Source organism: Theobroma cacao, chromosome 7 (assembly GCF_053813885.1).
Source record: "Theobroma cacao isolate CCN51 chromosome 7, ASM5381388v1, whole genome shotgun sequence".
NCBI classification, from domain to species: domain Eukaryota; kingdom Viridiplantae; phylum Streptophyta; class Magnoliopsida; order Malvales; family Malvaceae; genus Theobroma; species Theobroma cacao.
Window position 1 is genome coordinate 15,998,010 of NC_142645.1, and position 26,343 is coordinate 16,024,352.

At 34.4% G+C, this 26,343-nt stretch overlaps 3 protein-coding genes and 1 pseudogene across 3 annotated transcripts; 2 read left to right on the top strand and 2 right to left on the bottom strand.

Moving 5' to 3' along the window:
• Positions 1–217: 217 nt before the first annotated feature.
• Positions 218–2,251, top strand: LOC148761747 (desmethyl-deoxy-podophyllotoxin synthase-like). Its single transcript, XM_088807835.1, has 2 exons — positions 218–1,276; positions 1,431–2,251. The coding sequence occupies exons 1-2, from the start codon at positions 380–382 to the stop codon at positions 2,037–2,039; spliced, it is 1,506 nt and encodes a 501-aa protein (XP_088663961.1). The 5' UTR covers positions 218–379; the 3' UTR covers positions 2,040–2,251.
• A 371-nt stretch (positions 2,252–2,622) lies between these two features.
• Positions 2,623–5,484, bottom strand: LOC148761748 (peroxidase 1-like). The gene is made up of 4 exons (XM_088807885.1): positions 5,046–5,484; positions 4,454–4,651; positions 3,440–3,605; positions 2,623–3,337 (listed from the first exon to the last, which is right to left on the bottom strand). The coding sequence occupies exons 1-4, from the start codon at positions 5,385–5,387 to the stop codon at positions 2,868–2,870; spliced, it is 1,176 nt and encodes a 391-aa protein (XP_088664011.1). The 5' UTR covers positions 5,388–5,484; the 3' UTR covers positions 2,623–2,867.
• Positions 5,485–6,441: 957 nt separating this feature from the next.
• Positions 6,442–9,364, bottom strand: LOC18594730 (putative terpene synthase 6). The gene is made up of 7 exons (XM_018124617.2): positions 9,125–9,364; positions 8,498–8,768; positions 8,003–8,375; positions 7,677–7,895; positions 7,414–7,555; positions 6,859–7,107; positions 6,442–6,735 (listed from the first exon to the last, which is right to left on the bottom strand). The coding sequence occupies exons 1-7, from the start codon at positions 9,362–9,364 to the stop codon at positions 6,442–6,444; spliced, it is 1,788 nt and encodes a 595-aa protein (XP_017980106.2).
• Positions 9,365–19,448: 10,084 nt separating this feature from the next.
• On the top strand, positions 19,449–25,318 carry LOC148761749 (putative terpene synthase 9; annotated as a pseudogene).
• The last annotated feature ends 1,025 nt before the right edge of the window (positions 25,319–26,343 follow it).

A 26,343-nucleotide genomic window follows, 5' to 3' on the forward strand; every position in this document is an offset into this window, starting at 1 on the left:
CTGATATTTATCCTTTTATATTTTATATCTTTTGTTTCGTTGTGGAATACAAACCGTTTTACTTTTACATTCTTCCATTCAACTTCTTGCTAATTCCAGTAAAATAAAACGCAAAAGGGTCATTTGATTGGGACATATAACATGCAAATTGCATGCTTCATGGAAAGCAATCATAAAATATCAATAAAAGCACTGTTCAGCTGCTGACAAAACATATGAAATGAGACCACTAAAATCAAGTTATATACATTTGGCACTGCATTTTCCCCATAGTTTCACCCCAAATCTCACCCTTCCAACCCAAGTTTCCAAGTAAGAGAGGAGATTCATAATCAATAAAGGAAACTTCCCCTCCATTTAATTCTTTCCCACTGCTCGCATGGAAAACCAACTCCCCTTTTTCTTATTCCTTCTTACCTTTCTCTTCTTCACATTCAGGGCTTTGAGGACATGGATGAATACCAAATCTAGTGGCTCTCCATCAATGCTACCACCAGGTCCTCCAAAATTACCTCTGATAGGAAACTTGCACCTTCTTATTGGGACTCAACCTCATCGCTGCCTTGCCCGATTGGCTCAGAAGTATGGTCCAGTGATGCTTCTGCAACTTGGGGAAGTATCAACAGTTGTGATTTCTTCACCAGAAGCTGCTAAACAAGTGATGAAAACCCACGACTCTGTTTTCTCTGAGAGGCCTTTTCTCTATGCTGCACAGTTCATAACTTACAACTTTAGAGATATTGTATTTGCCCGTGGAGATTACAGGAGACAAATACGCAAAATTTGTGTGCTGGAGATGTTAAGTCAGAAACGAGTTCAGTCATTTAGACCAATCGGGGAAGAAGAGATATCTAATTTAGTAAGAACCATCTCATCGAAAGCAGGATCGCCCATCAACCTTAAGAACTTCTTGTACTCTTCAACAGTCAACATATTCTCCAGAGCAGCCTTCGGTGGGAAATGTAAGCACCAGGATGCATTCAAGAAACTTCTTCCGGACATTGTAGTGTTGTTTGGAGGTCTCAGTGTTGTTGATGTCTATCCTTCCGCAAAATTGCTCCATCTGATCAATGCCATGAGGCCTAAAAATAAAAAACTGCATAACAAGGTAGATGAGATTCTTGAAAGCATCATTCAGGAACATAGAGCTACAAAATTAACAACAATGACAGGAGAAAGTGAAGTAGACGACCTCGTCCAAGTCCTTCTGGATATTCAGGATCGTGGAGCCCTTGAAGTTCCCTTATCAACCAGCAGCATCAAAGCTATTATTCTGGTTAGTGAATTCAAAGTCTGTTCCTTTATAGTCAATTGCTTTTTTTTTTTTTCTCTTTTCTATATTTTGGCTAGGTGCGATCATAATGTTGACACTCACAAAATCAGTCTTTTGTGCATGCTTAATTGAAACTTAATAATCCTACCTATTTCAGGATATGTTCCTTGCGGGGGTTGAAACCTCATCTACAGTTGTAGAATGGGCAATGTCAGAAATGTTAAGAAACCCTGAAGTATTGAAAAGGGCACAGGCAGAGGTGAGGCATGTGTTTGCTGGTAGAAGAGATGTTGATGAATCAGGCATTCATGAGTTGAAGTACCTCAGACTAGTTATCAAAGAGACACTAAGATTGCACCCTCCAGCTCCTTTGCTACTTCCAAGAGAATGCCAAGTGAACTGTGAGGTTAACGGATGTGTCATACCTGCCAAATCTAGGATCATAATTAATGCATGGGCAATAGGACAAAATCAAAATAACTGGACTGACGCTGAGAAGTTTTATCCTGAGAGATTTTGTGATAGTTCAATTAATTATAAGGGAGGAGACTTTGAATTTATTCCATTTGGTGCTGGAAGGAGGATGTGTCCTGGTATGTCGTATGGTATTGCAATTGTAGAGCTTATACTTGCAAATCTGCTCTACCATTTTGATTGGAAGCTTCCTAATGGAAAGAAGCCTGAAGATTTAGACATGACTGAACATTTCCGTGCTTCATTGCAAAGAAAAGATCTGTGCTTAGTTTCCATACCGCATCATCTGTGACTTCAGAATAATAATTGCGACATGCTTTAAGCGAAAAAAGGAACTTTGCTTGAAAAGAAGATTGGGGCAAGTTTTTGCAAATTAGAGTACGCACTAAAAATCTAGTTCATCTATGTATCAGAACCTGCATTTGTGCACTGTCTGTTGTGCCCCATTCCCTAGTGGTTTTAGCTTCCATCTTTATGTTGACTTGATTTGTTCTGGCAGTGAAATTCATTTTGCTAAACCAAATTAAGCACACCATTATTTGAATATGCAAGACTACATGGAGTTTGTAGTCCTGCTCATGACAGATTAAAATATGAGACAAGCATGAACACAAAACTTTTGCATGTAAAACAAAGAAGAAGACGATGACGATTATGATAACTAAAAGATTTTATGTTCTGACATTCCCATTTTCAACAACCAAAAGGGTTGACAGAATCTTCGTTGCATTTCTAGAGACAACAGTCTTTACACAGACAGATGATAATAATCCGACATCTAGGAAGCCTGTGAGTGATTACCATGACAGCTAGGAATTTGCAAATTAATGCTTCACACTCACACAGAATAGTTTCCAAATACCAGGCAAAAATGATGAAGTGAAATCATGCTCGTACACTACAGATATTACTTATCCAGAATTCTCCTGATCAAACTTACAAACAGATCAAAATGTCATCCTCAACTTGATTATTGCTCCACAATTGGGTTTAATAGTAGTTGAAGGTATTGAAGCAAAAAGTTTTTCATCAATTGTACAACTCCTCGAGATAGTAGTACATTAAACTAGTAAAGAAATGGAGAATCTCAAAATGCACAACCTGGTTAGGAGACTGTTGTTTAAGAGCCATAGAGAGGCAGGGAACAGTTAGTTCGGACCTGACCTTGGAATCCTGTCAATACATCGAGTACAGATATCTTTACCATATCCCTGGCAAAGTCTGTTCTAAAGGCTGATCCATTACCAAAGGCATAATCCCTTACATATCTAGCAGTCTTCTCATCAGCCATTAGTTGTTGATCAGAAAAGAGGAGTCCTCTACCCCTTACCAAGTTCTGATAAAAGTGATTGTCAAAACCAGCTCCGGAGGAAATTGAAGTTAGTCCTTGGAAGACAGTACTTTCCGAGATAGATGGATTTGTAGCAGTAGGAGACATACCATTGCTGCTGTCACGAATTTCTTGACAATTTATTCTCATTTCATTGAGAAAATCCAATGGAACGCTTGGGTCTGGCTGTCCAGTCCCTAAGAAATTGTAGAGGCGATTCTGAATAAACTCACAGCTAATTTTTCCAATATTATGTGCCCCTTCAGATAATCAGAAAGAACCATTATGACATCTTAAGTTTCACTTTTCAAGGACCATATAGAGGGAGATAAGGTAAGGGGACAAAAATTCCAGGTATATACCTAAAAGACTGACTGTTTCTCTTTCATCAAAACCTTTAAGGCCAAAGAGGAAAAGTGTCTCCGAGAGGTTACCATCAGGATTTGGAATCTCAGCAACTGCTTCATTGAAGTAAGACTGAATGCTATCCCTTCTACCCGTGAATACAGGATAAAATGGGCCACCAACCTGTGATTCAAACGGAAGATAGTGCATTAAGAAACCAGCATACTTTCAAATATATAATGATAAACTCTGAAAGCAACATTGTTTCATGATATAAGCATTGAAAATAAATATGAATGAGTATCCTCAAAGAGAACCATGCACGCATTTATCTGGATTGGGTAACATGTTCAGCTACAATCTTAGCTTCTTTTTTTCTCTTTGGTTTTCAGAATACAAAAGGAAGGACAAAAAGAAAGACGTCCAAAGAACAATAGCATGTCTCCAAAGTCCAAACAATTCAGTTTTGAGATGTACCAAATAGAAAGCCCTATCAGTGAAAGCATCATACTCTTACTGCTAATATTGTAAAAGATATTAATCCTCCTCCCAATATCCAATTCCAATCTACATCTGTTTGTCTTCATGCTAATGACATATTAATTCAAGCGTAATGTGAAATCTAAAATCATTTTGAAGTTTCAGTACTCTTGAAGTTTTGGAAAAAGTATAATTATGGGCAATGACAAAAAGGGCATAATACTGAGAGAAAGAAGCATATATGTAAAAGCCTATATCTGTTAAACAGCCCATTACAGTTATACTACAAAACCAACTTAAATTGCTGTACACTTTGATTTTTGAGCAACCAGTTAGAGGAGTAGCCCAGAGTATTTAACCAGAGTCTCCATTTACAAAATTGTGCAGAGAGAAGTACTCTTTTACCAGTCTATGCCTTACACACCAACACAAGTATATATCATACTCAAAACTAAAACGACCCCTCCAATTTTTGAACCTTGATATCCCTTGAATGGAAGAGGAATTTCAGAAAGAAAAAGAACATCTATGAAGAGAGAGATTAAACAGACCAGAAGAATGCCATCTCTGGTGGCAAGTGCAAGTACGTCAGCACATGATACTACTCCAGGACAAGCCTTTTCAACCTCCTCCTTAATCAAATCTATTATGTCAAAACCTTTCAATGTCCTATTTGGCACAGCTTGCCTCTCAGTGAAATTGCTTCGTTCACCTTTGCTGTCAGTTAAGATGACTGAAGCATCACAACCCTGATTCAGAAAATACCTCAACATTAAGAGCTATATCATGATCAAAAGTATTGCAGCAAACCATTGGAGCAATAGAAAGAAAAATATACTCTGTCAGACAATTCAGATAAAGACTACGAAGTATAAAAACAGGTGTAACAGCAACATCTAATCAACAAAACTGCCCAAAAAGATGTAAGAACCTAAGAAACTTGAAATCTTTAGAATAGCCAGAACAGCTAAAGTTAACTACTGTAAAGGCAAAAGGCAAGAAATTAAGTTTCTTTTAATGTTAACCCTAAACCCGCACAGTCAACAGCATATTAATTAATTGCAATTGTGGGAAAACTCACAAAACTTCAAACCCAAATTGCTATTAACAGAGCAATGCTCACATCAAGAAAAGCTAATTTACCTTGACAAAGCAGTCATGAAAGAAGAGGCGCAATAGAGCAGCAGGAACATCGTTATGCCGAGAGACGATTTCAGCCATTTTCGACCTGACAATGGTTTCAGCTTGCGGACATGTGTTCCTATAGAAATCGTAGTCAAGGTAATTGCCTCTGCTGGTTATTGTTGTTGTTGTTGTTTCCTCATCATTTTCTTCCTCTTCTTGATCTTCTTCTATATTATCAAGGTAAATGTTATGGAATCCATCCCAAGAAGGAACCTTCACTTCATTTATTGAGCGTTTCAGGGAGATTACGACTGCGATTGTAAGCAGTACCGAGGCCACTCCGATCGATAAACCCCGCATTCTTTCTCTTTTCTTTTTTCTTGTCGGTTTCTGGAAACAGAGATAGGAGAAGGCGCGGGAAGAGATTCTTGTGACGACCACCAAATTGCCCTCTTCTTGTAACTACTTTCATTCTTCTTTTTGTTTTTTATTTTTTTTTCTTTAATACTTTTTTATGGTTTAAGTAGTACCTACATTATAAGTAATAGGCAAAAAAAAAAAAAGTTACTTCACAATTCTTTTGAAAAGATGCATCACAAAATTATAACTCAGTCAAACTCATTCAATATGTATATATTCATTTCGGTTACAAAATCAAGACCACTAATTGAAAAAGATAGGAAATCAACTAATTTGAAAAACCAAATTGGAAAATTGAAACCAAAATATCTTTTAAAATTCGTGTAATTTCATCTAAATCCAACTACAATCGTCATGAGACAATTCTTTTCAAGCATAAACACGTGGCATCAGAGAAGAACTTTGTACGTTAGAATCAATATTATAAATAAAATATATATAAGAGATGGAAATAAAGTGCAAAAAAAATTAAAAATGAAGAATTGTTGGGTTATATGGCCCAATGAGTTAAGAATAAAATAATATTTCTTGGAGTTTACTTGGGTTGTATTTAATGTTAGCCTAATGTTTTCCTTTGATGTTGCGTTTTTTTACTTTCTTTATTTTTTTAATCCACTTATCAAATAACAAAGAAAAAGGCAAATTCTTAGGCACTCACGTGTTTGCCTAGTCAGACTCTTTGATAGCGATAAATATCTGTGAAGCGTAAATTCTTGCTAAACTTGGGAGAAAGACAATAGCCATGCACTGACCATCAGTGGTTGATTTTAAGAGATGAAAAATTCACAGGCAAATTTAGACGTATAACTCCAAAATTAAATTTTGGTAGATAAAACTTTTCATCATCAAATTTTGACCAGTGAGAATTTTGTTGAAATGAAGTTGAGGCTTCTAATGTTCAATAGGAAAGGGAGGAGGCAAACCAAAATGAACCCTAACCTAACTTGCAAATACAATATGTAGTCGTACTTGTACAGACATGGAAAGCCTTTTCTCAAATAGGAATGGGCTCAATGAGCACTTTGGTAATGTGGTCTTTCAAAATTTTCTCAGACATGGTAAATCCATCCTCATCCTTGTATGTAAGATCTATTACACATGCAATGTTACGAACACGATTAAGGATTTGCATTGGGACAGTCGCTGGCCTCATATGATCTTCATTAAGCTCATTCCAAGCAATGACAAGTCTTTTTCGAAATTCTTCAATAGCTTCTTCCTTTGAAACGCCATATTGCTTCATATAACATTTGATCCCACAAGCAACTAGTCCTCTCTTTTCCTCATCCTTCCATCATATCAAAGGGCATATAGTTAGCTAAAACTATAAAGCTTATTTGGTCGAATGAGAGAATATGGTAATTAGAATATTTTTTTATTTTCCCTTTGAAAATAAAATTATAAATATTACCTCATTGGTTGCGATGTCATCATAGAGACGGGCAATTATTTTTATTGCTGCAAGAGATTTACTGTCACCTTGTCTCAACCATTCAAAAACATTGGCATCTGCTTCTTCCATTCCAACCAAGACTTCAGCAATCACTAGAATGGCTGCACTTGAATGTAATGCAATGTCCAAATACTCATCGAATGTTGGCATATAACCTTCATGCGTCCACTGAGCTTCAACCAGGTAGGAAATCACAATTTTCTTCAACTAATTTACCACAAAAAGGTAAAGTCTCAGTGTCAACTCCAGTGCATTGAGCCCTTAAGCATCAAAGAAATAACAAGGTGCATGTTTTTTTTGTCCCATGTTTTATTGGGCATAGAGTTTTTAGTCAAATGAGAAGTCTTCAATAAAAAATGTGAAATTTGAAACCATAGGGACAAAAATCATAAGTATGCATAGCTTTGGAAGTAACATATACACAACTTTACTCTAAGATATATGCTTCTCATCAATGTAAATAAAACTATCGATAATTGTGTAACTAGGTGGAGGATAAGAAAGAATGATCACCTCATCTTTGGTAAAAGACATGCTGTAACATCTCCCATCCATGCTCACCATTCTATCCACTTCATCATAAACATTAAGGAGTGCCCCATAAAGAAATTTCAAATAATCTGCGGGCAGCTGATCAAGGGCACTAATATCCCACCTAAACATGAAGAATTTACTTGATCAGACATCATCGAAAGAAAAAAAAAGAAAAAACCTTCCATATGTGAAACAAATGGAAAGAAAGACTTGTATAAAAAAGGAAAGGATAAAAAGGGTACCTTTGTATTGCATCTGTGAAACATTGGAGTTCTTCGAAGGTACCATATGCATCATAGGTATCATCTATAAATCCTAAGATGATCAGCAGCTTAGTGAATATGTTTCGGGCAAGTGCATAACGTGGCTCGAAATAAAATCCAACTGTCCAAAAGAAGATCTCCACCGTTCTGTTTCTTGCGTAAGAAAGTTGTGATGCTATGTTCAAGTCTTTGGACCAACTGCAACACAAATAATAGAGTTTGCAATCAATTATCATCTAACATATTTATCTCAAAAGAAGAATACCTTGCACCTATCATCCTTAAAGCTTAGAACTAATATTAACCTCGAAAGGATGCTTAATTCTTGCTGGTGTAGAAATTGGACTCGGTTAAAATCATATTTTGCGAGCTTGAGCAATGTTTCATTGGGCGATTCTTCTTTTTCATAGAAAGTTATATATTGCCTTGCTTCCACTCTCGGCATGCCTTTGTGATAAGGTCGGTTCAAAGCGTTTCCTATGTATTCTCTAAGATGGGGACTTGATTGGTCTGTCAAGGACTCTAAGTGCTTCGTTGTGAAAGCAAGGGCTACATCTAAAATTTTCTCGCCATTTATTCTGAACTGGCTAGCTTCATACAAGCTTAGGATGCCCTTGACATCACTAGCTAACACTTCCTTGAACTCACCATCACCCTCCTTAAACTTGTTAAACACATCTGATACAAAATCCAATATTGGATTAGCTAGCATCCTTCATTGCATGCTAGTGATAAAAAATGTTCTTAATGAACTAATTCAATAAAATTTGCATATACATATATTCGTAAATGAGACTTACCACAGCGCATTCGATAACCATGTAGCCTGAAAACTTGAAATATCGCTGCAACTGTTTCCAAGTCATAGTCTTTATCATCCATATGTTTAGATAATGAAACAAAAAGGTAACTTAATTGCTCTTCAATCTCATTCTCAAAGTGGTACGATACTCCAAGGCGGCATAGAGAGTTGATCAAGAGGATTTTTTCTACTTGGTCACTCGGAGCCGATAACATGCCCTTCACCTTCTTTTTCAACACCTCTACTTGTCTACAGAGTGATTCAAATTCCTGCAGAACGCACAAGGAAAGCAACTTAAGGTACAATAATTAGAGATCTTCGATACTTTCTCGTTATCATACTTTACTCCTCAATTTCAAATGAACTGTTGATTATTTGTACTTTCATACGTCTTTCAATCATGTTTTTATTTCTTTTTCAAACACCAAAAAGTTTCGTGTTTGTTCTGTTTCATATTTATTAATTTTCCAACTATCGTACTTTTACCTTTCTTTTTTTTTTTTACGAAAAACATGTTATATTCTATTTTTGTTTGTTTATCTATAAACACTTACTTATATCGTATATAATAAATGTGAAAATTAACATACAAATGCATATAATTTAGGTGAGAAACGTGAGTTACCAAGTTATCGAGCGAGAGAGACATGAAACAGTCGCCCCATATATCCGGGGGGAAGTCTGCCAAAGGACGAAAGACTTCTTGGTGAGTGTTTGCCGACAGCGGAGAGCCTTGCAGGGCTGCTGCAGCCATTGAGTTTGTGGAAGCCAAGCATTGTCTCCCCCGAAATTTGGACGGAAGAGTTGGCATATAAACGCCTCGGTGGAAGCAGGACTTAGTGAAAATACTGGCTGGGAGTGCCATATAAATGTTTTCGCCTGGGTAAACTTAATTAGCTGCTATAGATATATGGATTTTTCATAGCATTAGCATATTATATATATTGATAACCTTTTGGATTTTGAAACTGCTAAACTATTTATTTCTGTTTAATTATTAACAACTTGCATCCAACCATGATTGATCAGCATATTTTATTTCTCTTTAATAACAGATTTTATCCATCTATTATTCGTCCAATTATTTCTCTCCAAGCCACAATTTGCTCCATATCCATTATTTCTGAAATGAAGAGTTGAAAAATGTACAGTAAGTATATCTTTAGTCAATGGGAATATGTGCTCATGTCGACAGTTGCTATGGATTCAATTAGTCAAACCAGGCGGCAAAAGCTGGTCCACGGCAAGCTTTTGAATCAGACAGCCACAGCCGCAAAATAATAGATGGAGAGAGTTGGGCATCAATAATTCTTTAGGGGTTTTGGTCTCACCAAGTTGTTTTGGTGGGAGTTATAGCCAAATTTTCTATGATTTAATTTCAAGCATTTTTTTTTAAATGTTTAAATATCATTGAATCATGGCAAGGATACAAATGTTCAATAGAGTCTCATAAACGAGACGTACATCACAACCACATCAATCCTGCATCAAAGCTCTCAAAAACTCCATACACAAAAACCACCATATCGGGAGCCAAATAGCAACCATCAAAAAAAAAATCACGCAGCCTGAAGCCCGCAAAAAACATACTCAAAGCAATCACAGTAGACAAAATTCAAAACCCACAACATCAAAACAAATTTTAATGTTATTACGTGCAAGTTTGGGAATCCGTCCATCTTGATGTGAAGGTTTTGGAGTTGTCACCAATCTTTTTTTTATAAGGTGTGATGGGCTACCTATTAAATTTGTTATATTCTCCTTCTTTTCTTTTAAGGATTCTTTTTCCCCCTCACCATGCTCCTATCTCCTAGTTTTATAACTAAAGGAGAAGGGATCACTTTGATGTTGCTCCCATTGGTAGCGAACAAGAGGCTTGACTATTGCCATTGGTAGCATTTGACTTGTCTTTTCCCTATCTTTTCTTAGTTTCATCATCTTTTAGTTTGCGTGTTTTTATTGTGTTTCCATTTTGGGGAAGGATTCAGAAAGTCCAAACCAGTGCTCGAGCAAAAGGGGAAAGCATGAGGCACAATGTCACGAACTACCCCCTATTCGCTTAAGTATACGATAGTCCATGTGGCGCTCGAGTGGACGCTTCCACTCAAGCCAGTCAATTGCTCGATTATATCTTAACAACATGAATAATAACCATGAGTTAAGGCATGGAAAGCAATATTAAAATCAAAGGGCATACCGAATACCATTTATACAACCACCAGTGTTATATAAAAGAAAATGTTTTATTAATATTGCAAATAAGTACAAAAGGACTAAGAAAAAGAACGCACCATCATCGGGCCATACGGGCAGCCTTAGATGGCTAGCCACAGATGCACTTGAATTAGTGAGACAGCCCAACAACCCACCAACTACTTACCCCTATAAAGAATTTACAAGATTTTATAAGCATTTCACCAATAGCCATTACAATGCTTGAGATGGCAACATTCCTTTCCTAAAGGGTTTTCCCCCCTAAAAACTTAACAAGTATTTCTAGAGATGTCACCAAGAGCCATTACAATGTTTGAAAGTAAAGGATATCTCCCTTAGAGGTACAAAAGACTCACTCTCTTAAGAAATTCTACCTTGTCATAGCCCTATACAAGGTTGGCTCATGACATCCTCCCCCACTCAATCTATCGACGTCCTCGTTCACTAGTTGGCTTAGAATACTCCAATTTTCTGCTTCGAGCTGCGGAGATCAATTTCCTTCTCCTAAGTGATTTCATCTGGCCCCAAACCTTCTTATCTCACCAGATACTCTTGTGTTGGTCGTTAGTTGATTATTGTCATCCTCCTTGCCAAGATCTCCTCTATTCTGCGCTATGATAGTGGTTTGGTGCTGATAGTGGCTTTCATGGCTTGACTCCTACTTACATCTGTTGGATCTACGTGGAATGGTTTTAGGTTGCTGACGTGAAATACAAGGTGTACCTTCATCAACTTGGGTGAATCAATAATGTAGGAAGTCTTCCCCACCTTTACCATAATTGGTACTAGGCCTTCAGACTTTCGCATTAGTCTTCAATATCTCTTCCTTAAGAATCAAAGTTGTTCAGGTACCAACTTCACTAGCACCAGGTCTCATGTCTTTAAGTGTTGCTTCTTTTGACCTTTATCTGCCCAGTTTTCATGCGACTGGAGGCTTTCTCTAAATAGGCTTTGGCAATATTAGTGTTTTGTCTCCACTCCTTTACAAAGTTAAAGGCTCGAGGACTGTTTCCACTATATGATTCCACTGAGGTATGGGGAAGTCTAGGTTGCTATCCAATGATGACTTCAAAAAGGGTTTTATTAGTCATTGAGCTTTGTACGAATTAAAACATAGTTAGGCCATATCTAGCAGGTTGGGCCAATTCTTCTAGTTCGCCTATACAAAGTGTCGTAGATATTCTTTTAACAACTCGTTTAAGCGTTCTGTTTGGTCATCTATTTACGGGTGATAATTAGAAGATATGTTGAGTTCTGACCCCAATAGCTTGAAAAACTCTGTATAGAAGAAACAAGTAAACCTCGGATCCCTGTCACTACTAATACTCATAAGAACACCCCACTATTTTATCACATGTTTAAAAACTATACAAGCCATTTCTTCTGTATAACCAAACTTCTACATGGGATGAACATCACGTACTTCGAGAAACGGTTCACCACTACCGAGATTGCTATCATATCTCTCACTTTAAGAAGTCCTACTATGAAGTTCAGAGAAATATTTTCTCATTGTTTGGTTGGCACTGGTAGAGGTTCGAGCATGCTCATTAATCTCTATTTGTTTACTTTGTCTTATTAGCAAATGAGGCATGTCTTGGCATAATCTATCACATTCTGCTACATATGAGGCCAATAGTAACCTTGTTTTAGTAATGTAACGATCCACTGCCAACCTGAGTGTCTTGCGTAAGAGGTGTTTTGACATTCCTGCATCAACTTCTATCTCAACTCTCTCGCTCTTGGAATAAATAAACGTGGTCCTTTTATTGGTAGGAGTCTATGTTCCACCCAAAAGTATTTTGACTTTCCACTCTCAACCAACTTTATAATGGAAATTGCTTGGGGATCTCAATGCAAGTTTTCTTCAACAAGATTACGGATATTTGTGGTCACTTTGTTGCCTATCATTGGCTCGATTACCCTAAGAGCTATGAACTCGACCTTTCTACTTAGGGCGTTTGCTGCACAGTTGGTTTTTCTGGCTTTGTGCTCAAAAGAGAAATCAAATTTAGTCAAGAGCTCTTGTCATCTTGCTTGCTTAGCTATAAGTTTTGGCTATGTGAGAAAGTGGTTTACAGTTATGTTGTCTATCTTAACCATGAACTAAGATCTTAACAAGTAATGTTGCTACACCCGTAGAAAATGAATCACTGCTAAAAGTTCTTTCTCTAGTGCAATGTATTTTCTCTTGACTTCATTCAATTTTCGACTCTTAAATGCAACTAGGTATCCTTCTTGTAACAATACTTCTTCAAGAGCAAAGTCTGATGCATCTATTTGTACCTCAAAAGGCATTTTGATGTTTGAGAGGGCTAAAACAGGGTCTATCATCATGACTTGTTTTAGGCTTTCAAAAACTGCTTGGCACTGCAGTGTCCAACTTCACTTTTGCCCCTTCTTCATCAATTTCATGAATGCCACCATCCTTTTTGAATAACTTTCCACAAATCCTGGTAATAATTAGCTAACCCCAAAAATGAACGAAGTTCAGTTGTATTCTTAGGGGTCACCCACTCCTTAATGGCCTTCACCTTTTGTATATCCATTTGGATATGACTCTATTCAATTATATGGCCTAGAAACTGAATTTTGGTTTGCGTAAAAGCACACTTCTCACTTTTCACATATAATTGATTGTCCCGAAGCCTTTGAAGCACCTTTCGCAAATGTTTTTTATGCTCTTCTAATGTTGAATTGTATACTACGATGTTGTCCAAGTAGATTACCACAAACTTGTCCAAGTAGTCATGAAAAACCTAATTCATCAATGTACAAAATGTGGCAGGAGCAGTAGTTAGTTCAAAAAGCATAACAAGAAATTCAAATGCACTGTACCGTGTGACACAAGTGGTTTTTGGTTCATCCACATCAGCAATTCTAACTTGATGATAGCCATACCTAAGATCTAATTTAGATAAATAGTTTGTGTGACTCAGTTGGTTAGACAAAAATGCTATTAAAGGCATAAGATATTTGTTTCATACTGTGACCTTGCTTAGAGCCCGGGAGTCTACTCACAACCATAAACTTTCGTCTTGCTTCTTCTAAAATAGTAACGGTGCCCTAAAAGGTGATTTTGTAGGTTAAATAAATCCTGCTTGTATCAACTCATTAAGTTGCTTCTTTAGCTCTGCTAGCTTTGGGGGAGCCATCCTATACTCTCCCTTTGTCGAAGGCTTAACTCTCGGAAATAGTTCTATCTCATGATCAATTGCTAGTCAAGGTGGTAGTATTTTAGGTAATTGTTCTAGCATCATATCCTTGAATTCTTCCAAAACTAACTTTAGTCTTACAAGTACTAGATCATGGCTTCTTCCATCTTTATAAATCGAAATCGCCACATAAAACAGTTTTCCTCTTTTAATCCCCTTCTTGAACTGAATGGAAGATATAACCTTCTTCTCACTCTTAGGTAGAATTGTAATTGGTACCACACATGGTTGTCTTCCCAAAAACATCAAGTAGTTAGCCACAGGAAATGGAATGGCCTATGCCTTTGTCATGAAATTCAAACCAAAGACAAAGTCAAAGTCATCTATAGTAGCTATAGTCAAATTTACACTCCCTTCTCAAGAGTTGAACTTGATCTTCACAATTTTTGAATTCCCCATAATAACGAAGGTTGGTGAGTTAATTGCTTTCATCTGTCCAAAGTCTTTCTGAATCTTTAGACCTTAATTCTTTACTTATCCGTAGGTGATGAAAGTGTTTGAGGCCTTTGTGTCAAGCATGGCTTTGGTTCTTTTCTCATTCAATGACACCTTTACATACATTAAACCTCATTGGGCCTCCTTCTCCATCTATTCCAATTGCGCTTGTAAGGCGCTGAGGAAACGAATGGAACCCATTCATGTTGACTCTTCCTCGACTTTTTCGACTATAGTTTGCACTAGTATTACCTGCAACAATAACCAAAAGATTTGCTTAAGTTTTCAATTCTCCAATCTCGCCTTGGAGAGTGCTCAACACATCCTTGGTCTCATCATTCAAGGTATTAATAATCTTGGACAGTTTTTGCTAGACTGTCTCAATTTTATTTATTCACTCACGTGGGACCATCTAAGCTTTTACTGCGGTCACCACGGTCTTTAGCTCATCAATCTTCTAATGGTCCTTTGGTGAACTCTATGTGGTGACCATGATTATTGTTTTGCTTAGCACATCTCACCCATGCTCTAATACCAACTGTCACATACTACGCCGTATTTGCTTAAGTACATGATAATCCGTGCAGCACTTGGGTGGACATTTCTACTCAAGCTACCCAATTGTTCAATTATATTTGAACAACATGAATAATAGCCATGAGTTAAGTCATGGAAATCAATATTAAAATCAAAAGGCATACCAAATGCCATATATGCAACCACTTGTGTTATATTAATATTGCAAATAAGTACAAAGGAACCAAGAAAAGGAACGCACCATCATCGAGCTATAGGGGCACCCCTAGATGGTTAGCCACAGACGTACCTAAACCAGTGAGATAGCCCAACAGCCTGTCAACTGCACACCCTCTATAAAGAGTTTACAAGATTTTTTAAGTATTTCGCTAATAGCCATTACAATGCTTGAGATGGGAACAATCTTTTCCTAAAGGGTTTTCTCCCCTAAAGACTTAACAAGTATTTCTAAAGATGTCACCAAGAGCCATTGCAATGTTTGAAAGTGGGCAACATCTCCCTTAGAGGTACAAAAGACTCACTCTCCTAAGGAATTCTACCTTGTCATAGCCCTATACAAGGTTGACTCAATACACACAAGGTAGCGGTTGCCATGGTAGGTTTTTAGCAATGACCTCCATTTTTCAAATTTGTTGTTTTTTTTTTTATTTTTTATTTTATTGATTTTCTCTCTATTTTTTTGTTTTATTATTAAATCCATTTAATTAAAGGCCTTTGGACCTGGAAAGTCCAAGAAAGGTTCATGTAATAGTGGCCCAAAACACTTTGGATTTAAAAGCTCAAAAGACCTAACCTTTTAATTAAACTTCCATCCTAAAGGGGCTTAATCACTTAAACCCACACCTAATTTGACCCAATACTAAATAAATACGGATACAAATAAAATAAAATAAAAATAATGACTTAAATTGACTTGGACAAAATGAGGTGTCTACACCATCACCACATTTGTCTTGTCGGAGTGATACAAAATGGTGCAATTATAGTCTTGAAGTAACTCTATTCATCGATGTTGTTTAAGGTTAAGGACGCTTTTGTTGAAAAATGTACTTCGAGCTCTTGTGATTGATATAAACCTCACATGTCTCTCTATATAAATAATAGCTCTATATTTTCAGTGTAAACACAATGGTTGCCATTTCCAAAATTCTTGTTTTGTATACAAGTTGTCAAATCAAAGGATCTCTAACAAATTTATTTCTACACTATTAATGAAAACAATGTTTTGGATTGTAGCTGGAAAACAATAAATAAAACAAAGTTTCTCAATGCATTGAAGTAGCTTAGGCATTGTAGCTTTCTCAATGGGACGACGTTGAGCCAAGTTGCCAATATTTAATTAAATTTCCTGTACCTACTCTTCTTACTTTCTTTGGTTTGGAAGGCTCCATGCAAAATGAGCAACGTTGCATCAGAAGAATCACAATACAGTGTAACAAGAATGTAAAACTACGTTAAAGCATAATCTGAATTTTACTAGCTGCTGCTGCTACATGTTAGCAAATTACCAAGTATTCTCATTTCTTTCTTCCATCTTTCTTCTATTTTACTTGTTAATTTTTGGGTGGTTCGTTTGTATTAACCTCCTAACCATCTTTACTGTTTATACATCAATAAATAGGTGGTTGATTAAGCTTTTAGTTCTTACCACTTCGAAAAATAGGCGTGTTAGTCTTCATAAAATATAATTATTCTTGGGAAATTTAGAATAATATTTTATACATTATCAGTTTAGTTTCTAAACAACACAAGATAGATTAGAATATTGTCACGTATCTTTTTATTCATCACATTAATTTATTATTAATTTTTTAAATGCACTTAATAAGATATTTGACAACCTTTTAACTCGACTGGTAGAGATTTTAAACTCCATCAGCAATTTATTAAATAGTTTTCCATAATTTAATCAATTTAAAACTTAGCTTATTGAGGTCTTCATTATTTAGAAAAGGACAATATATTATATAGATGTTTAAATAAGGTATTTTCTCATAATTGTAAAATGACTAATAATTATTGGAAGAAGCCACTAGTACTCCAAGGCCATCACCTCAAAGACCAAGGAGAAAGTCAAGTGATGAAAGATGGAAGGAGCATCAACTATAAAAAGGGTAAAAGGCTTTGGCTCCAATTTTTTATTTTGATTTTAACTATATAAATACATTTCTACTGCCTTGTTAATTAATTGACGATTATCCATACTTCATCCATGAACTCATGGCCTCCAGCCATTGAATATCACTAAACTAGAAAGCATAAACAATTCGAAATTGATTTTGTTTATATGGGTGAGATTAGGCTAGTAAATCTTAAACAAAGAGTGAAATGAAATCAATTGATTATTGATAAAACAAACTTGAAGAAATAAAAATGTTCTTCATCTGCAGAGCTTTTGTTTCATAAGGAAGTTGTCAATTGCATTTTCAATTTTCAAGCTGGTCGTTCGACAATTTATTCTCATGTGACTCACATTTTCATTAAGATATTGCTCAGAAGGTAAGGTACTTAATTTGTAAATATTTCATAATGGGGCATTTTAAAAAATAGTCCTCAAAGATAAGATGTTTTAAAAAAATAACCCTTTTATAATTTTAATTATGTTTAACTAAGTTTGACAAAATTACCCTTAATGAAACCTCTTTATATCAAGTGCACATAATGTTACATGCCATATACAAAAACATATTATACGTCATGTATTAAACCTCTTTATATCAAGTGTACATGATGTTACATGTCGTGTTGAAAAGAAATATTATTGTTACACGCCATGTACAAAAATATGTTACATGTCATGGTTAAAAAAAGTTATTACACGCCATGTTCAAAAATATGTTACACGCTATGGTTAAAAAAGGGTTGTTACATGCCATATTGAAAAAAAAAAAATTGTTGTTACACACCATGTACAAAACTATGTTACACACCATGTTGAACAAAATGATGTTGTTACACACCATGTTGAAAAAATATTATTGTTACACACCATGTTTAAAAAAATTTGTTACACTTTAATGCTTGAAATGTTGTTGTTACCTACGAACCAAAACTTCAAATCTTTTCAACTCTCTTCATTTCTTTTTTTTTTTTTTTACGATTTGGCACTGATTAAAATGTTTCTAACACGTTTTCATAAATCAAAACACAATTTTCCTAATCTAAAACACATATTTTAACTAAAAATTGAAAAAAATTCCCTTTGAAACCCTAGAATTATAAATTTTAAATTCTTGAGTTTATTAGTGTTTAGGCCCGAATTGATTCAATTAAAAACTATTTCAAACATCTGTGATCATTTCTATAATTTTAGTTTCATCCAAAACACCTAAAATCAAATTTTCTAAATAGCCACCCACCCCAAGCACATTAAAATCATCTCTTGGCATCCTGAAAGCATAGGAAAGAAAAATCAAGAGCACGATAGACAAATGTTGAAAAGAGAAATCGATAAATTAGAGAGAGCTGAATGGTGAGAGAGAAATCTAAAGCAGATACGATAATCGAGAGCAATTGTAGTGAATAGTTTAATTTATTTGAAATGGTTTCAAAGATATTTTTGTCAAGTTATGGTTAAATATGGCTAAAAACAGTTAATTTTATTTTGATGGTTATTTTTGAAGTCAAGTTTTGAAGACGACCAACTTTCATAATTTTCTCTTTCATTAATTGTATTTATCTCTCTGTAACACTTTTTACTTATTGAAGTCACTTTTCTTTTCTTTTTTCTCATCAAAGTTGCTTTTCAATCTCAAATCATCAAAGAATGGCTGCTGAGTTTGCTATTGCTGCCAACATTGTAGGGAACCTGGAAACTAAATACGCATCACCTTATGTCAATTGCTTTATTCGTTTGGGCAAAATTGTTGAGCAGTTCAAGAATCGGCAAAACCAACTTGAATTGAGAAAAGATCGGGTGAAAAATGATGTTGATAAGGCTTTAAGGCAAACTGAGGTAATTGAGAAGGACGTTGAGGACTGGCTAACAAGGGCAGAGAAAGAACTAGAAGAAGCTCAAAGTTTGGAAAATGAAATAGAATGTAAAAAGTGTTTCAATTAGTGTCCTTGTTGCGGTTAGCATTATTGATTAAGTAAGAAAGTAGCGAAGAAGACACTTTCTATCTCTCAACTTTTAAAGACTTGTAATTTTCAACGAGTAGGTTACCAAGCTACTATTCTAGGATTAGAGTTCATTCCATCTAAGGATTTCATGTCTTCTGAATCTTCGAATTCTTCTCAACATGATTGGACTATATGGGATGGGAAGAGACGGTAAAAGCACTTTGGCAAAAGAAGTGGGAAACCAAGCCAAACAACTTTTCCATAAAGTTGTGATCACAACCGTGTCCCAAACTCCAAATTTCAACAATATTCAAGACAAAATCGCAAACTTATTAGATTTAGCTTTTAAAAAGAACGCTATCAAAGGAAAAGCAAAGCAATTGTTGTTGAGAATAAAAGAGGTGAAGAGCATCCTTATAATCCCTGATGATGTTTGGGAAGAACTTGACTTGAAGGTTATCAGAATTCCATTCGGTGATGATCACAATGGTTGCAAAATTTTTCTAACCACCTGCCTTAAACAAGTTTTCACTCAAATGAATTGTCAAAAGGATGTTCTGCTCAATATCTTATCTGAACATGAAGCATGGGCTTTATTCAAAGATAATGTTCGGTTAAAAGATGTCACTTCCCTTTTGCATGATGTAGCTAAGGAGGTTGCCGAAGAATGCAAGGGTTTGCCTCTTACAATTGTGATTGTGGGAAGAGCTTTGAAAACTGAAACTCTAGATGGGTGGGAAGTAGTAAATCAATGACTAAAAGGCTCTAGACATAAAGAGAATCAAGATGTTTGTGGAGGTATCTACAACGGACTTCAGATTAGTTATGATTATTTAAAAGGAAACAATAGTCATTCATGTTGATTATTGTGTTATTCTTTTCCTAGAAGATTATGAAGTTAGTATCGACCAATTAACTATGTATGGAATTGGGGAAGGAATGTTCGACGATGTTAACTTGACGATGCAAGGAGGGAAATGCATGTAACAATAAAAAAAACCTCCAAAAGTTAGGTTTGTTGTTGGAAAGTAGTAATAAAAGACATGTGAAAATGCATGATGTGGCTCATGATTTTATTCATTGGATGAAATCAGAAGGGGAAAACACATTCATGGTGAAAAGTGAGTTAGAGAAATGGCCTAGCAATGAAAGGTTTGAAAGCTACACAACAATGTCATTAATAAAGAGTAACATAAATATTCTTCTTCACAAAATAGAGTATCCACATCTCAAAACTCTCTTGTTGAGTTATGGTTATCAATATCACAAAGGCAGTTTAACAAGAGTTCCAATTATGTTCTTTGAAGGAATGAAAACCCTTAAAGTTTTAGTTCTTACAAGAATCTTTTGTTGTTAGAAGGACTTCAATTCTTAACAAACCTTCGAACTCTATACTTAGTACGTTGTCGTTTGGAGAATGCTTGGGCATCCAGAAGTTTGAAAAAACTTGAAATTCTTGTTATCTTTTATTCTAACATCAAGAAGCTACCCTACGAATCATGGGAATTGACTACTTTAATGTAGCATTTGGTATAAGAGAAGTGGGAGCCCATTCCCTATAATGTGTCAAATTAAATTACACTGCAATATTTGTTTTTGCAACAGACCACTGCAATGTAAGATTGCAATGCAATCACATTGTAGCCAAGTAATGTAATGTAATTACAATTCAAAACCAATACAATCCCATTACATTGCACTCTGCAATGTTAGTAAAGACATTTTTACCCTTCAACTTTATTACTTTATTAAAAACATTTTCTAATGTTATAATTAAAATAAAAAATATTAAAATAAAATATATAATATAAAAATTAGAAATTAAAATAAAATAAAATATAAGAAATTAAAAGTTATATAATATAGGTAAAAGAAATTAAAATAAATATATAATGTAAAAAATTATATTAAAGAAATGAAAATAAAATATATAAGATTATAATAAGAAATGAAAATAAAATATATGACATTAAAAATATATTTAAGAGATGATATTATATAAAAATTAACAATAAAAAATACAAGTATATTAAATTTTCATTTTAATAGTAAGGGTAATTTTGAAAATTAATATTACATTTACATCAAAATACTTGTAAATCAAACGCTGTAATATTATCTCCCTACATTTTAATTATTATTTTGCTTGTATACCAAATATTGTAATGTTATTTTTTCCTATAATCATATTGCTTGCAATCATATTATGGTGGCGTTTGTTACTTTACAATGCTATTTGATTACAAGTAATGTGATTGTAAGTAATGTGATTGCAATTGAATAATATTATAAATGAATATGGATTAATCAAATAAAATGGTGCAATTGAATAATATTTGAGTGTTGCCTAGAGTTATGAATATGAATTAATTTGTACCATTTCAATTGCGTATCTTCATTTCATCAAGTTATTTAATTTTAGAAATTAAATTTATTTAAATGAATATAGATTAACTTTTGAGCATATTAAAGGAGAGGTAATTAAAATTTTAGTTACTTAAATAAGAGTAATTTGTACCATTTTATCCTCCTTATCTTCATGCTTTCCAAACCTACAAACTCAACAAATAAGGTAAGGAGATGTAAGTTTTTTATTAGCAACTCGTTTGTCACATTCACTTTAGGGAATGAACTATATAATAGCAAATTCACTTTCCAATCAAGGGACAAAATATAATATATACAACATAATAGTAAAATTCATATTAAGGTTGATTTTAAAAGAATGAAAATACTAAAGAGATATCAAGTCACTTACCTGATTCTCTAGAATCAGAAATCAAAACCCAATCATTGAAATTCTTTTGGAGCTTGAAGATGATGAAAACATAATAATTTTAAAATTTGAGAGATCGGATAATCGTTCTGATAACGTGTTATGAAATAAATCTGAAAGAACAATTACAAGAGAAATATAAAAGAAAGTATTTAGAGGAAAGAGAAAGTATTTAGAGGGAGTAAGAAGATCTTATTCAAGTGTTTATTTACAAATGAAGTGAAGAGGCCTATTATAGGCTAATAACCCCTTATCTATATTGAATTTACAAGAAGAAGATAATACTAAGGGATTAGATGGATTAAATCTTAATATTCATCCAATCTAATTTACATCTAACTCTAGATATACATGGTATAAATAAATATTCACAAAAATATTCATAACATTTTGATGATTTTTTCTAATCAAATCAAATTAAATCGGATCAGAATTTGAATAAGTCAAATGGATTTTTATCAATCCGTAGTACAAATCTCCAATTATGTTTGATGCATATCCATCAAAAAGATTTACACGTGGGTTCTTCTATTTGTTGGTATAATGCTTATATATAAGTAAATAATTTAAAAATTAATTATTTGAATAACAAAACCGAAAGACATGCTGTTTTGTCATTTAGAACTATTTGTGGGTTCTACTATTTCTGCTGTTAATTATTATCCTCTGTTATGTTATGGATAAATTCTTCATTGCATCTCTATATAAATACCTGTAACCGGTCGAGTTACAACGCAATATTAATCATTTTAGTATTACCATGGAAGCAGAAGGTATTGAACAACGATCAGCAGGTAACCTTCCCACTGTTTGGGATGTTGAACTCGTCAAGTCCTTCACCACACCCTACTCAGTAAGTTTACTTTCATTAGATGCCCAAGCTTCATCACCTTAGAATTACTCTGTGTTTAACCTGCACCACTTTATTTTGGTTAACTTTGCAGTTCGAGAACCATGTCACTCGTCTTGAGGAACTTAAGCAAGGTGCTGGGGATTTACTTGCTAGCATGAAAGAACCACGTGACCAACTGGATCTGATCAATACAATGCAACGCTTAGGAGGGGCTTACCACTTTGAGAAGGATATCAAGGATATTCTCGCTAAACTTGTTGATGCCAACATTGCCACTGATCTTTACACTGCCGCCTTGCAATTTAGACTTATACGTCAAAATGGTTTCTTCATTGGTACAGGTTGTATGCGCAAAATGTTTTCACTATAGTTAACTTATTTTTTTATCATTTTGAATAGCGTTTCATTAAAGGACACTATATTTAATTTATGGTCATCTTTTTTTGTCAAGCCTAGTGTTAAACTTAAATATGATATTTGTCTCTTTCCTATCAACTAAAGTTTTGAAATAATTGAACGCCCAACTTAATATAATATTAGAGCTTTGATTTCGAATGTTAGAAAATGTGTTTCTCTCCTTTTAATATTGTTTCGAGTGTTTGGTTACAATTGAACTTTACAATACTTCTTTAATCCTTTTTTGGGCGTGGCTTATTTCTACACTTGAGTCCACCTGCAAGCCCATTAAATATTCATCTGAAATACATGTGAAGAAGTGTATTAGAATTTAAATATAATAATCAAGTTTTTTTTATTAGTTTAACTTTTTGGAATAATCAATCATTCAATTTAACACTTCAGATTGGCTAACAAGACTCAAAATGTTCGTGTTCTTTTTTAATTTTAATTTTCCTCCTTATTTAATTTTTTTTGACAAATCTAGTTTATTTCGCTTTATTGAAACTATCACAATAAATAGATATTCATGAATACAATATCTTTTACCAATCTATACCCAACTATCTTGAAAGGAATAGTTTGCTTTACTATGCATTCGAATCCTTACCGACGCCTCATCTTCATTTAGCATTTTCAACAGCTGTGCCCTTGCAGGGACCCTGCAGCTGGATCATTTAAGGGATTCCACTTCTTGTTTATTTGGGTAACATACATACTCAAGATGTAAGGGGTGAAAATGTGCAGATCTGTTTAATAAGTTCATGGAGATAGATGGAAAATTCATGGACAGCTCACGAGAAGATGTTATTGGGCTATTGAGTTTACACAAAGCTTCTTACCTTGGGATGCCAGAAGAAGATGTTTTAGACGAGGCCATGAATTTTAGTACAAAACATCTGTTAGTGCTAAAGAAGACTATAGCTCGGCAAATACAACAATCACTGGAATATCCACTGCACTGGAGGATGCCTTGGACAGAAGCACGAGATTTCATTGCTATCTACCAATATGATGATAAGATGAATTTGGTTTTGCTCGAGCTTGCCAAGTTGAACTACAATATCATGCAATCTGTTTATCTGAAGGAGTTGCAGGAACTAGTGGAGTAAGATTATCTATTAAAAAATAAATCTGAAAAAGAAAAAAAAAAGAACTAGTGAATTGGTCCAATATGCCTTGAAAGATAATGGCATGGATATTTTACCCTATATTAAGGAATAGCTATGTTCACAAAAAAAAAATGTAATAGGTATGGTACATAATCGAATGACCAAATAAAATATTATTTATTTGTCTTTCTTGAACTTTTATAGAAATTAAGGGAAAAAAACCTTTAGTTTTAGTCTATTTGTTAAAAAAATTTCAAAACAATTTTGTAAATTAATTGATGTTTTACAATTTTTAATGCTGAAAAGTAAAAAAAGAAATTATAAATAATAATTTATAAAATACAAAAAAGAATATTAGATGTTTAAAAAAATGACATAATTTTAAAAAAAGATATATAAAGAAAAAATGGAAATTATGCATGGAGTACATACATAATGAGAACTTTATCTATTAATTGTAATTTATACTGACAAGTTGACATTCAATTTTTGTAGTGGTTGTGTTATATTAGAGGATATCTCAAGGAAGCACGATGGTTTCACAGCGGATACACTCCAACTGCAGATGAATATCTTGAGAATGCTTGGGTCTCGATTGGTGTACCTGTATCCATTGTCTATGGCTTTTTTGGAGTGGCAGGACACTCTATAAATGATTATTTGTCAAAATTTGTGGAGCATTGGTCTGTCTCTGACTTAGTTAGGTTGCCTGGCTACATTGGTTGACTCATTAATGATTTAAACACTGTCGAGGTTTGTTCTTGCCTGCATTGCTATTGCTTTATTGCTGTACCAATTTAACGTTTCAACAAATCTCTCTCACTTGTCTACCAAACTAGTGGCTACCTATTTTATTATATTTCAATAATTTGTTAAGTTAGATATTACTTATCTTTTGAAGGTTGAAATCAAAAGGGGAGAATCAATGAATTTCATCCATTTTTACATGACCCAAGAAGGTGTTTCGGAAGAAGAAGCACATAATCATGTGACAGGCTTGATAAGAAATTTGTGGTAAAAATTTAACAAAGTAATAGTTAAAGATTCTCTTCGAGCACCCGATATTGTCAAAGTTGCTGTCGAAATGACACCATGTATTCATCGGATCTACCAATATTGCGATTGGTTTGGCATTCAAATCAAAGAAAATCAAGATTGTGTCAAGCCAATCCTTGAGCCCATTCCGATGGAACAATGTGATCAAGCTTTACTGAAATAAGATTTTGAAATTTCAGCCCAAGAGTGGCTTAATAATTGGATTTTATGCTTTATGAGGTCTTTGAATAAAAGGTTGCTTATCTTTTTCTAATTGAGTCTTGCTTGTAACTATTATGCTATGTTGTATCATTTATTGCACCTAATTCTAGTAAATTATATTTATACATTAAGGAAAATTTTTTAAAGCTAGCAGGGGTCCTATGTAGTACATATTGAATCAAAATACTAAATGCAATCTCGTTTTCCAAATGGATATTTGGTCTTGCTCTTAGCAATTTTGGTGTAAATAGAAAAAAACTACTAACCGTAAACATTTTCCCATTATATATCTACTTACATCTAAAATCTAGTTGTGTGTGTCATAATGTGCAGGTTCCGAAACTAAACCATTTAATGTTAAATGAAATCATTATCAATATTTTTTGTTTAGGTGTGATTGACCACCTATTTGAATTTACTTTATAAAATGTTACCTATTTTTTTTTTGAAAGGTAATGACTTTGTATTCATGATGAGAACAACAAAAGAAAACACATAAGGGTGGCCTAGATAGCCTTCCCCTGTGATCTCAAAAACTTCAAATGAGCAAAAATAAATCTGCGTAGCAACCATATAGCTTTGTCAGCTACCCCTACTAACAATACCCTTTATGATACTATCACGATCCCTTTTTGGGGTTCCATGACCAGCACTAGAATTTAGATAGGTATAGCCCGCTAGTCCCAAGCAAACCTCTTACATTCATATAATGAAACTCCCACCTTTTATGAAATGATGTTGCTTAAACTTAAGTAAATGTTGGACAAGTTTGAATGAATTACGTGTTAATATAATTTGAATGTTGGTTGAGTTTTCCTAACTAGATTGACATGAACTTCCTAATCTGATGTTGTTGGATTAATGTGGTATCAATGGATGAAAGTATGATTGGATAAGGAAACCAAAGAAATGTAATTTTTGCAAATAAGGCATGAAAGGTTATTCACATGGCAAGGAGGGGTCGATCCCTAGAGGTTTTAAGCTTGA